Source organism: Stegastes partitus, unplaced genomic scaffold (genome assembly GCF_000690725.1).
Source record: "Stegastes partitus isolate 25-593 unplaced genomic scaffold, Stegastes_partitus-1.0.2 Scaffold1318, whole genome shotgun sequence".
Taxonomy (NCBI): domain Eukaryota; kingdom Metazoa; phylum Chordata; class Actinopteri; family Pomacentridae; genus Stegastes; species Stegastes partitus.
The window spans coordinates 23,807-37,289 of NW_007579049.1; the positions used below are offsets into that span (position 1 = coordinate 23,807).

At 43.0% G+C, this 13,483-nt stretch overlaps 1 protein-coding gene across 1 annotated transcript in view; it reads right to left on the reverse strand.

The window, feature by feature from the left end:
* The window catches only part of ap2m1b (adaptor related protein complex 2 subunit mu 1b), a 14,552-nt gene extending 2,708 nt beyond the window's left edge, over positions 1 to 11,844 (reverse strand). The window contains exons 1-10 of the mRNA XM_008298442.1: positions 11,703 to 11,844; positions 9,907 to 10,021; positions 7,363 to 7,628; positions 6,051 to 6,133; positions 4,748 to 4,753; positions 4,508 to 4,643; positions 2,422 to 2,566; positions 1,210 to 1,329; positions 977 to 1,112; positions 534 to 631 (exon numbers count right to left, since the gene is read on the reverse strand). Coding sequence (XP_008296664.1) covers positions 534 to 631; positions 977 to 1,112; positions 1,210 to 1,329; positions 2,422 to 2,566; positions 4,508 to 4,643; positions 4,748 to 4,753; positions 6,051 to 6,133; positions 7,363 to 7,628; positions 9,907 to 9,980 — 1,064 coding nt within the window. The 5' untranslated portion in view covers positions 9,981 to 10,021; positions 11,703 to 11,844. The remainder of the gene's footprint in view (positions 1 to 533; positions 632 to 976; positions 1,113 to 1,209; positions 1,330 to 2,421; positions 2,567 to 4,507; positions 4,644 to 4,747; positions 4,754 to 6,050; positions 6,134 to 7,362; positions 7,629 to 9,906; positions 10,022 to 11,702) is intronic.
* Positions 11,845 to 13,483: the final 1,639 nt, after the last annotated feature.

Consider the following 13,483-nt stretch of genomic DNA (forward strand, 5'->3'; position numbering starts at 1 on the left):
AGACCTGCGCTGTCAGCAGACAGTTTGGCTGAGAAGTGGAACTATCGATCTGTTCAGGCTTTAATACGTCAACATCAGCAGAGACGACCTCAAAGACAAACAGCAGAAGGAAGACGAACATGGTGCTCGTCTTCCAGGCTGGAAGGAACTGGTTTATTCCCAGTGAACTCTCAGATCTGTTCATGAAGTCAGACTTCAGTCTGCTTCCTGCTTCACATGAATCTTTGACACCACACTGATAAAACATCCTTTCATACTTCTTCTTTCTATAAGCGCTGTATTTTTCTGCTCCACAGGTGGACATCAGATCGTCCACATTCATCATCAGAATCTAAACTCGGACTCGTTTTGGAGACTCTGGACTTTGCTTTCTTTTCTCCAGACTTTGATCCGTTTGATTCTCCTCGGAGGCCGGCAGCTCCGCACATCTGATTTATTTATTCAGCATACTGCAGTGCTGTGGGCTGCTTAGGGTGAGGCTTTCTGTTCCTGATGCCTCTAAACACAACAATAAAGATGCAGTGAGGACTTACTTCCACACAATGGCGTTCTCGCTGGCTTTGTATTTGGCTTTCCCCTTCATACAGATGAGCTGCACGCCGCTGGTGTTCAGAGGGGTGGGAACACGGACCTGAGGAGATCAACCAGCGTCAGTCTGGGAATAACGTCGGCTCACAAACACACAGAGAGCCGAATACAGGACTAAATATCAAGTCAAACTCCTGAAGAGAAGCTTAGCATGCAGCTAAAACTAAAGAAGGTCCCAGGACACTTAAGAGTTCAAATATTCTCTGTTTTCCTTTTGTTTTTTTTTATTATTTTATTTATTAGCCTCATTGTTAATTCCTAGACTTTTTCAAATTGAAGTCTGAAACAAACCAAAAACAGCAAAATCACCTAATTTATTAGTCAGAAACTGTCAGAACAGAACAAACTGCTGGATTTTTCTCGAGCAGGAACTCTCTAGAAGTCTCACCTCGATCTTCTGAGCGAGCAGCGACGACTTGAAGTTGGACTTGATGACGACTTTGACCTCCAGCTTGGTGCGACCGACCTCCCTGACCAGAGGGATCACTCTGAACGGCAGGATGATGTCTTTGGTGGTTCGATACCTGGACAGAGACACACGAGATGGTCAGACTCACCTGGACCTGAGCAGCCAGGTGTGTGTGTGTGTGTGTGTGTGTCGGTGTGTGTGTGACCTCTGACCTCATGAGCTCGTACTCTCCGTCCGGAGGGATGAAGCTGATGCTGCGTTCAGAGTCGAACTTGCTGAGGCGAACACACTGGTGGAAGGTGCAGTCATCGATCGCTATCGACTGTTTCCCACTGAGGAGGAGGAGGAGGAGGAGGAGGAAGGGGACGAGAGACGGGTCAGGTCAGCTTCAGACTTTGGTATTTAGTTCAACTGCACCTCTACTGTTTTGGTCTGAATGTAAGATCTGGGAACAGTGAGGCTGATCTCTCTTTTAATTGGGGACGTGATAATTAAATGTCTACATCAGATAAAGTGTCTTTGTTGCTTTCGTTTTGAGTCTTTGCTGCTGTTTTGTGCCTCAGAATTAAACCAGATTTCTCTTTCTGAAAGCATCACCATGACCTGGATGACTGAGGAACAGCACAGGCGTCGGGTTTGCGTTAGTTTTGCGTGTATTTGTGTTCATTTTGCATCGCTTTCAGTGGGTTTTAATCACTTTAATGGTAATTTTGCACATCCTTTTTGTCGGTTTGAGTCTCTTTGCAGCCATTTTGCATCCTTCTGTGTGTCCAAGAAGTGATTTTATCTGTTTGCAATCAATTTAGCGTCTGTTTGGGTTCACTTTGTGCGTTTTTGTCGTCGTTTTGTGACTCTTGGTGTTTCTATGAAGTGATTTTGTGCGTCTTTGCGGTTGTTTTGTATCCATTTGTGTTGGTTTTGTGTCTTTTAGTCAGTTATAATCTCTTTGTGGTCATTTTGATGCATTTGTTCTGTCTCTCTGTAGTTAATTTTCTTAACTTTTTTGTGTCTGTATTTTTTTGTCACAGTTTCGTGTCTTCTGATATTTGCTTATGGTAATTTTGTGTGTCTCTGTGGCCATTTTGCATTTATTTGTTGTTGTTTTTTGTCTTTTTGTGGCTGCTTTGTGTCTCTTTGCAGCCATTTTGCGTCTAGTCGTAGTTTTGTGTGTCTAAAAGTTGGTTTAATCTCTGCTTCCATTGAATCAGCATCTGTTTGTGTTTATTTTGTCTTATTGTGTTGTTTTTTTTTTTTTTTTAGCAATTTTGTGTCTCTATCTGTATTGTTTTGATTCTTGTTTCCTCAGTAGCTCCTGTACAGGTGATCTTATATTTGGGCTGCTGTGTTACTACGGTCTAAAGTGGGCGTGGTCCTACTTTTACAGGACGCGACCATATATGGCAGTCAGGTGTGTGACCTCCGACCTCTTGGTGGCGTCCTCGGAGCTCCCTCCCTTGCCCTGCTTGTCGATGACGATCTTGTCGTTCATCCCGAACTTGCACTCGGGCATCCCGCTCAGGTAGCTCTTCATCACCACCCGGCCGGAGACGTGGGCGCTCAGCACCTGGCCTGGACACACAAAACACACAAAGCATGAACACACACACAGGCAATGGAGGCGTGACGTCGCCCTCTGGTGGTTCAGAGTCGCTGCTGCAGCTGCCACAGACCAGAATGGTTCATTACAGAAAAAAAATAAACACCTCTAAGAGAAAAAGAAGGACCAGCAGATACAAAACAGCTGCAGAGACTTAAACCAACAAAAAGATGTAAAAAAATAAACACAAAGACACACAAAATGACCATCACAGTGATTTAAACTGACTAAAGGAGAAGCAAAACGAATGCAAACAGACGTCTGTCGGCTCATCAGGTGAGTCTTTCAAAAAGAAATCCAGCGAGTAGGTTGAGTCTCTGTGTAGTTTGTTCCCCTTTGTGGCTCTTAATATTTCTTTTAAGCCATTTTTGCAGTTGCTTTGCTTTGGTTTTGCACCTTTCTTAGTGAGTTTAATCCCTTTCGTGGTGATTTTGTGTCTTTGTGTTGGTTTAGGCCTAATTGTAGTCTTTTAGAGTCTGTTTGCAGCCATTTTGCATCTTCTAATCCTTTAGTGTGTCTTGGTTCTATTTTTTACCATTGAGTGTTTATTTCCTTTTTGTATTTGGTTTTATGCTTCTGTAGTCGTTCTGTGTGTATTTTTTAGTCTCTTTGTAGTTCTTTTTGCCCATTGTGAGGCTCTTGGCGTTTCTTTAAAGCCATTTTTTGCATCTTTGCAGTTGTTTTGTCTTTGTTTGCATTGGATTGTGTGTTTTTGCATCTTTTTTGTTGGTTTGTATCTCTGTGCATCCTTGCAGCAGCATCTGTGTTTGTTTTGTGCCTTTCAGTATTTGGATCTGTGTCTCTTTGTGCGTCTTTGTCATCCTTTTTGTGACTCTTAGTATTTATTTAAAGTCATTTTGAGCGTCTTTTTGTCTTCATTTTGCATCCTTCAGTCAGTTTTTATCACTTTCATGGTCATTCTGTGCGTCTTTGTGTTCATTTTGCGCCTATTTCTTGTCTTGTTTTGTCCATTTTGCATCTAACAGTGCTTGTGTTTATTTAAGAGGTGCTTTAATCTGTGTTTGCACTGAATTTTCATCCGTTTGTGCTCATTTTGCGCCTCTTTGTATTTGGTTCTGTATCTCTGCGGCCTTTCTGCTGGTCTTTGTCGTCGTATTTGTCTTTTCGTTCACACACTCCTCTGTTTGAATAACAGTTTCAAGGCAGGATTCATATCACTGCTCATTATCAGCGCTTCGTTTTATATAATCAGAGCAAATACACATAACAAGAGCAAAGTGTTCTTGTTTAGCTGCTCAGAAATCTCTTCAAAACCAGAAGACAGAACATTTTAACTGACTGTAATGTAGAAAAACCGCCTGCTGGTAAAACTGTGAGCATCGTTGTGTTACTCTGAGCAGGTCGAGGATCGCCAACACGTCCAGAAACAGCTCAGAGGGTTACGAAGAATGTAAATATCCCAAAGTCATGTAGATTTAGAGACTAGAAGAATGTTTTATTGTGGGTTTTTTGTGGCTGCTGTGAACCGACTTAGCGTTGAAGTTCCTAAAGAAGCGAATTTGGTTCTTGCAGCAGAAATCTCTTCAAAATGAGGAAACAGGAAGTAACTGGGCGCTGACATGATACTCCGGGATATGATTTGTTAGCAGGATTAAACACATTTGGGCCTGAGTCCTGCAGCTGCTGTTAGCTAAAGCTAGGAGCCGCTAACACGTACGGAAAAAAATGAACAAGTTCTTCTCGTCTTTTTCAGGTTTTATTTGTTATTTGCAGAGTTATACTAATAAACTCTTTTGTCCATGTAAGTAAATGATTGCATGTCGGGCTGTAAGACGGAGGTTGTTTCATCTTTGCTCACTGAAAACTGATCATCTCCATCTGCTTCGTCCTCCAGGCCAATAAAAAGCTTTGTGTCGTCTCCGAGCAGCTGATAACGGCGGGAGCATGGTTACCTTGCGGCGACATGAGCAGGTTGACGCTCTCCAGCACGTCCAGGAACAGCTCGTTTCTGCGGTACTTGATGCCTTCCCTCCTCCAGCCGATCTGCCCGGTGACCTGGCTGGTGATCTGGGACTGCTCCTCTTTGCTCTGAGGAGGGGAGGGGGGGAGACACAGAGGGGGAGGCGGTGAGCGACCGGACCGGCGTGGCATCGCCGGGACGACGGTGTGTTTGTGTTTGTGCTCAGACTCACGTGGTGCTGCAGGACGGTCCAGACGAGCAGGAGGCCAAAAGAAAACACACAGATTCAGCGTGAACATCTGCTCAGGAAGCAGAACTTTACAGCTCAGAGTCAACATCTGCTTCAGAGGATTCAATCAAACACAACTCAGGTCTGGATGTGAATTATGAACAACTTATAGGCTCCTAGCACGAGGAAATAAGAAGTTTATGCTGATTATTTACTGGAAAAGTATCAGCAAATGAGAAAAATACTCTTGATTACCAACTGTTGGATGTTTTCTGGATTAATTTGGACAATTAAATGAACATTTTAGCAACATTTCAGAAGTCCAGCAGAAATTCTCTAAATAACTACGACTAAATATGATCAAAAAACAAACAAGAACCAGCAGTGAGCCGGTTAAAATATGACATTTAACTCTTTAATTTACATATTCTGATGGTCACACTTGTCATTAATCGATTGTTTGGTTTCTAGGTTGTCAGAATTTGATTAAAAACGTCCATCAGCCCACAAATGTCTTGATAAAGAGTTTAGTGTCGCAGACGAGGAAAGAAACCAGAAAATATTCACATTTCAGAAAATTAAAACTAATTAACTGATGATCAAACAGTTGGGGATTCATTTAACAGCTGACAGCTAATCAATTAATCTTTACATTTAGAAAAAAAGAACGTAAATGGAACCGTTTTGTAAATAAAAATATTCAGTTTACATTCGTACATGACAATAAAAGCATTGAACTCATTTAACCCTCTGAACCTCAAACAGTTCTAAGTGTTTTTTTATTTGCTCCCGTCACATTTTTCTTCACTGCGTCTTCTGAGCACTTTGACACAGTTAGAAATCACAAAAAGTGGAATTTCTTTGATAATTTACTTTATAAAAAACATTCTTCCAAGTCTCCACAGACGTCACCACTACAGATATTTAACTATCTGTACTTTTTATTTGTCTACACTTCCTGCAGTTCAGCTGATAACTCTTATTTTTTGTTCAGCGATCGTTGGTCTCAGCTGAGTCACTAACGGCTTCTCGGTTCTACTGAGGAACACAGACTTTTTGTTCTTTACAGAATCTTTTTCCTGCACATAGTTTATTTTTTAATGATTGTTAAAAGCAGAATAAAGTGATTTTGATTAAACATCGTCGTCAACGTCACACGATGAGTTCAAGAACCATCGGAAAGCTGAAAATCAGAGAATGGCTGTGATGTTGGTGACTTTTTAGAAGCCTTTTGAACTCGGTTTCGGGGTCCAGAGGGTTAAACCAGAACCGTTTAAATGAGTAGCTGAACCTAAACCAGTCCTACCTGACTCTTGATGCCCTGCTGAGTGATGAAGGTCTTCAGAGCTCCGGTCTCTGAGTTCTGAGGGTAACCGAAGTCCAGAATCTCTGCGGGACACGAACACAGTCACAACAGAACCAGCAGCAGAACCACCACCAACAGAACCAACGGTCCGGCCTGCAGCTCGGCGGCTCCGGCGGGGGCGTCTCCCGTCAGCGCTGTATTTTCTTTAGGTTTTGATTTTCTCATCCAACGCTACAAAAATCAAAACCTAAAAAAACCACAGAGCTGCGGCGGCGGCGGCGGCGAGACGTCCTGCTCAGGAAGTTCAGGGTTTGGAAGGAAAACACAGAGAAACGGCCAAGAACACAGAGAAACCATCCGAGTTTATCATAACCTAAAGGAGGAGGCGGTCCTGCTGATGCCGACCGCCCGCTGAGCGCCTCGTGAACCCAAACCAACATCTGGATCGTACAGATGCAGCTCTCGGCTTACAGGCGACACAAACATGTTCAATCACAAGTTTATAGAAGCTGCTGTTATAATTAATCTACATCCTACACATGGAGGTAAATACATTTAATCGTGTTTGTTCTTGACTATTTTTATTTTTCACCCCAAAAAGCAAAATAAAAGTTTATTCCAGTTTATTTGAAAGTGACAAACTGCATGAAACAGAAACAAAGGTTCATATATGACAACCCTCTGAACCCCAAAAGGCCGCTCAGCTTAAAAAAAAATCTAATTTATCAGCCAGAAAGTGTAAAAATTGAAAGAATGATCAGATTTAAAGATTCTGACTTTAACCAATTAGTAAAAACGACCAAATAGAACCTTAAAGTCGCGATTTTTTTTAATTAAAATCAAGTTCATTCTGAAAATTCACCAAAAATAAATGGTTTGACGGAAAGAGATTCTGTAAATAACTAATAATTATGAACTGAGAAACCTCAGAACAAACTCAGGGACGTTTCAGCTGAACTGGAGGCAGCGTTCACGGAGCAGAGAGGAAACCGAATGAGGACAAAGAGAAAGATTAAGAAGTTAAATATGTTTTTTCTTGTGGTGGTAACAAATATGGATGCTGAGAAAAACTGTGGACATCATGATTCCAGGTGTTTTCAATAATTGTAGAATAAATAACTAAAGAAATTAAACTTTTCTACTTCAGCTGTTCACTTTTTTCTGATTTCTGTCATCACAACTGTATCACACTAACAGAAGACGTTCTCTCTCCTTCTTCATGTTGTTCTGGTTCTACAGAGCTGCAGGACTTTATGAGTTGAAACGATAAAACATTTCAGGGTTCAGAGGGTTAAACGAAGCGCCCGTTTACCGTCCAGCAGCTCGTAGATCAGGACGAAGTTGTTCTTGACGTTCTCCTCGCTGATCTTGCCGAAGTACGCCGTCATGACGTCGCACATCTTGTAGAGGAACTCGAACACCATGGCGGCGTTGACGTTCTGCTTGGTGGCCGCCGCCAGCCAGATGTTGGAGCGCTTGACGTGGAAGAAGCTGGTCCGGGCGATGTTGGTGACCGGGGAGCGCACCTGCTGCCGGGCGTGGATGACGTTGACCCGGAAGGCGTCGACCGCATTTCGCCTGGACAGACAGATGGAGGGACGGAGGACAGAGTTAAAGAAAGGGGACGGAGGTTTGTGAAACACTCGGTTCAGGGTCATTTCCTGGATCCAGATGGACCAGATAAACCACCGTCATCGTCCTGATGAGCTCATCGGATCAGAGTTTAAACTGTTATTAACTGTTTAAAAGTCAATTCTGCTGCAAAATGTGTTCATACAGTTAAATATTCAACTTTTAAGAGCGTTCATAGTTTAACCATTTTTCCATTTAGTCACACTGAGGAATAATAAAGTTTTTGTTTTTTTTAACAGACTCTGTTTACTTACAGAAACTAAAGTCATATTTATGAAATATCACAATTTTTAAGATTACATTTGGTTAGTTATCACAGATGATGCATTTAAGGACCGTTGGAAAATCAAGACTCTTTTGTTTTTTTTAGTTTATTGGAGATAAATGTTGTCGCCTTTTAAATCTGTGAGTGGGTTAAGAAGTCGAGCTATTTATTACTTCTAACTACATGTAATGTCACATGAACAGTCTCCTGTAAAGCCCTCTGATTTGCTCTGACGTGTCTGAACGCTGCTGCACTGATGACGTTTGATTAATTGATGCTGTCACAAATGAAAAGTTTGACTGGCGGTGAAATAATTGATTGACGAGGTGACTGAACGACAACGAAGGACAGAAGTCTGGACGTCATTCTGAATTGCCTCCAGGGGACAAATAAAGAGTTTTGAATCATTTATCATTCGTGAACGATTACTTCTGGATATTTCAGCTGTTCGGTCGTTAAAATGTCAAAAAAATTATGAAACCCGTCAGTCAGCGTTTGTCAAATGTCTTGTTTCATCCACAACCAAAAGATGTTCAGTTTACTGTCTTAGTTGAGGAAAGAAACCAGAAATATTCACATTTAAGATGCTGCAATCAGAGAGTTTAAGATGTTTTTATTAAAATATACTCAGACCAATTAATGGTGATTAATTTAATAGCTGCCATCTAATCGATTAATCACTCCAGGTCTACACTTCACAACACTGTCTATTAAACAAATGATTATCAGAAGATAGAAGCTAAAAGCTGTTTGGTTGTTTCTGACTGTTCCATGATGGTTGTTGTCGTTTACATTGATCTGGTTTTAGTTCTTGACGTGTTTTCACTAAAAACTCACAAATGATCAAATAAAACCACCAGAAACCGTTTCGACTCGAGACAAAGACGACAGACGTCTCACTCCGTCCTACAAGTCGAGTCTTGTTTCCCTCCGTCGCTGCTCAGCAGCCATGTTGTCGGTGCAGGCTGAGGTGACCTCATCACTCTCAGGTTTCTGTTAGCGCCGCAGGGCCCGTCGCTACGCTGCTGTTTCCTAGCAACAGGCTCCCTGCATCACAGCGACAGCCAGACCGGAGCTGCAGCGCTTCATGTTCAGCATCTCTGCAGCGTCCAGAGAAAAGACGGATTCAGATGGATGTCTAACAGCAGAGAGCAGGATTCTCTGAACGACAGAGAGGAGGAAGTCCAGCTGCCGGTGCAGAGAGCTCCAGTCGCCTCAAACAGTGTCGAGTCTAAACCTAAATCTGTGTTTGGAAATTCTCCATTAATGCTTTTCAGCATTGCAGGTTTTCATAATCTCACGTGACAATTATCACCTGAAGGCACCAGATCTGGACCTGAAGCTGCCAGCTGAGACACTCGGAGGAACCAGAGTGAACCTTCAGTCTGACGTCTGCAGCAGCAAACTGAGCAGAACCCGACACCAACACGAGGATCAGCTGTTCCAGAGGCTCAAGACGAGGGACGTCCTGGTCAAGACTTCTGTCATTTATTTAATATTAAGTATCTGCTGATGACGAGTCAAAAATACAAACTTTAAGTACATTAAGGTTTTAAAGTTTATGTATGTTTGCAACTGAAAAGATGTGCAAGAAAAAAAAGCTGCATTTCTGCCTCCAGTCGGTTCTTTAATGTTCTGCGGGTGGATTTTATTGCTGCTGATTGAGTTTGATTGTCTTCACAGGAGCACCATGACGGAGACTTCTGTGCCACTTAATGACCTCAGACCAGAGCACGTGTTTAAACACCTCAGTGACAAATGAAACAGGGTCCTTTATTATTCTTTATTGACTGGCGGTGCAATCGATTTTTGATCTAGAGATCCAAGATAAACTTCACTCCTAGCATCGCGCCACAGACTACACTCTCCCTCTGTGTGAGAGCAGAAGTAAACAAAGGGCTGGGCTTAGGTTTGCTTATTTTAGTTCGTGTTTTAACTGATCGAGGCTGCAGGACTCACCCGATGTCATCGCGGTAAACTCTGGAGATCAACACCTCCCCCTTGTGGTTGTAGATGAAGAGTCCTCCGATCATGGCCGCCGCTGTCAGTCAGAGCCGATCATAATGAAGAGTCACTGCAGCGCCGAGAGGAAGAGGAGGAAGAGGAGGAAGGTCACCATCAATCATAGGAAAACCAGAAAACACAGCGCTAACCTCGGAGCAGCTGCAGCGCCCCCTGCTGTCTGCAGTTTATAGATCAATAAAACAAACAACTGTGTCAGTTGGTAGCAGCTCATCAGCGTCTATAAGAGCTGCTGCTGTTTCTCCTACAGCTGAGAACATCGTGTACGTCTGTGCATCAACACAGTAACACCACAGGCTGACTGGACAGTTTACTGTGAACTGAAATGATGAAAATCTTTTTGGTTCCTGCATCTCAAAAACATTTAATTTAGATTTTTGCACGGAAATGTTCGACGTTGAATACACAATATTCTTTGATAAACATTTATTTTTTGTTCCTGTGGAGTTAAAACTACTAAAATTAAAATTATCAGATGCTTTAAGTTCGTTACACAATTTTATTTTGGAAAAAAAAAACAGAAATCATTAAACTCTTAACGTCCTTCTTGCCATCTACTCGGTCACCAGCTGCAGTAAAACAGAAAATGCTGCCAATAACTAATTTCTAATTCCACATATGTGAATATATATAATCTGCTAATAACCTGTGAGCTGCAGATGTTGTTTGTGTTGATGAGAAGCTGGTTGACATGAAAACAGACTGCACATGCAGGCATCCACACAGCAGGGGGCGCTGCACGGCAGAGGGCAGCGTTTAATTAAAGAAAATTAAAGATTTACTCAATAAAAATCATCGAATTGTTCGTTTTATATGTTTAAATCCTGAGCTAAGTCTGTTTCGTTTCTACCTACTGATTATTAATCACTATGGGCATTCTTCTATCTTAATTATTTCAGATATTTAAAAATGCATTTTTCCTTTTTCCTTCGATAGAAAGACGGACATATGAAAAGAAACTCGCCAACACGTTACATTAAAAATACATAAATTAATATATTCAGCATTAAAGGAGCACGATTTGTTCCCCTGCTTAGCGTCAATGCAGCTGTTAGCACTATTAGCTTAGCATTAGCTGCCCTTCTGTAACATATAAAGACAGAAATCAAACCAATATAAATATAAAAACAGAAGCGAACGAAAGTCTGCAGCTCGCATTAACCCGCTAATAAATCTGACCCGCCGAACTCCATTCAAAAAACGTCCGTTTTAACGCCTTTTGATTCCACAGACCTGCAGATTTAACCGTTCGGGTCTGAACATTTCATCCGTCGGTACCGGGAGGCTCTTACGTTTTTTTCGGGATGAAGGAGAAAAAACGTGCAGCGTGTGTTTCGGTATTTTTTCGACTTTTCCCGTCCAGACTGATTCCGGCTGAAGTTACCGCCCAGTCACGTAGCGTGCGGAGCCGCTGGAGATATTAGCGACGATACGGCGACTGGAAAATGCTCAAAAGTTGAATTAATATGAAACGCAGCTGCCTTTTAATGAAGCCGAACTGCAGGATGGTTCATACAGGTTAATCAAATACACCGAATCTTTATTCACTCCAAATGAATACTATCGATTAACAGCGTATCACTGAAAGCTGCGCTTTTTAATGTCGGTTCGCTCGCGGCTAGCTGTTAGCTGCTAACGGTACCGCAGTCAGACGGTCACTCCGCCGCTGCTGCAGTGCAGACAGACGGACGGACAGTCGGTCGTTTTTAACCGTCCGTACTCTGCGCCCTCACCCGCTCCAGGCTGCTGTGTCTCCGGACGGCCTCCCTCAGCACCCCGCGGGCCTCGCTGTCACTCCATCCGGACATTTGACCGTGAAGCCCGGACTCTCCGTCTCCTCCGGTCGGAGGCAAGATGTCGGCGGCTGGAGCAGCCCGTCAGCTGACGGAGCCCGACGGGCCGCGTCCCGCTCAGGGCAACGCCCTCCTCTGCTCGCGTCTTTTCGCGCCCCACCGAGCGGCGTTTTACCCCCAGCAGGTGTTTAATCAGGCGGCTGGGATGTCGAGGTGTTAGTGTGATCCAGACACCGACAGCTGCCGGCGGGTTACCTGCCTGCTGTGGCCGCTGTCGAAAGACGAGGTGGCGGATGTCTGGATTGGGACGCGTCCCTCCTCCTCCCAGTGTCTGAAGGAGGCAGAGCTCAGAGCAGGAATCATCACATCACCGCCAGGAGCCCGAAAAACAGCTTCTCTGCATTTTATTTAGCTCCATGTTCGTCTATACATTGTTATGTTGTTTTTATTATATATTATTTAACATCTCTGTGTGTTATTTAATTATACCTGTTAGACATTTTAATCCCCCTGCAGACCCCTGATATCATGTCGGTGTCATTATAGTTGCCCCTAATAAATAAATCTGATGTGGAGGGGGGCCCAGCATCTGAATCTAATTTGAGGACCATTAGTGCACAATCTGGCCTCAATTCTACAAAAAAAACTTTGTGTATTTATCACAATTTTTACTGGAATCTCTGCAGAAACAAAAACAACATGTTTTAAAATGCAGCTTTTAAATAAACAACCCAAACTACTTCAGACGAGCTGAACCTCATTATTCGTATTTGTAATAAAAGCAAAAACAAAAGCAGGACTTCATTTAAGATTTTTTATTGTGTTTTTTTCTGCTTTAAGAAGGTGAAGACAGAATAAAAGTGTTCATAAATAAAATCAGAAGTAATCAGAATCTGTCACGTATCAACACACCTGAATGTACAGCAGTCAATATGGAGGTTTTTATTTGTTAGTCTGTGGTCGATGTGGAGGATCGGTGAGAGTAAACTCAGTGAACTCGTGTTTCCTCCTCAGTGAGCAGAACAGATCCATCGACCTCGGCGTCCTCCTGAGGCAACCCGACGCCTCTCGTCCACCGGGATCCTTTTGGTTTTTGACTTTTTCACGACACAGTAAACAAAGCAGCTCTCCAGGAGCTCACCAAGACGTTCTCATGAGGTCACGCCAAACCTTCACGCTCATGCACGAATCTCAAAACAGCTAAACTCTGCAGCTACTGTCAGGAACAAGCAGAAGTCCGTCTCGTCTTCAGCTACTGCACGGCTCCAGACTGATGTGGAAACCGTGGACGGCGTCGTCCGTGTGGTGAAACAGCACAGTGTCCTGGTTCAGTTTGATTCTGAGTGAAATAAAAACTGTACAATCTTTACGTCCCCCCAAAAAACACGACTCCCTAGAAAGATTAAAGCCAGGAGGGTCTGGATTTCACGAGTGATTCTGTTGAAAGCTGAAGTGTGATTCAGGGGAAACAGTTTAAATAGTGAAGTTGTTTTTATCTTTCCAGATCCGATACCACTTTCCTAGATAATACACACTTGAAGTATTGTAGATTAGCTGTAGTACCTCCTCCTGGTCGATACTGAAGCGACCCGAGGAGGAGGTACTCCCATGTTGTCGAGCAGAGAGCACTGAGGTGGTTTAGCTACTAAACGGGCACCATGACCAAGTCCTCAGTGAGGCCTAATGACCTCCAGCCAGCACACGTGTTAATTCAAGGGTGT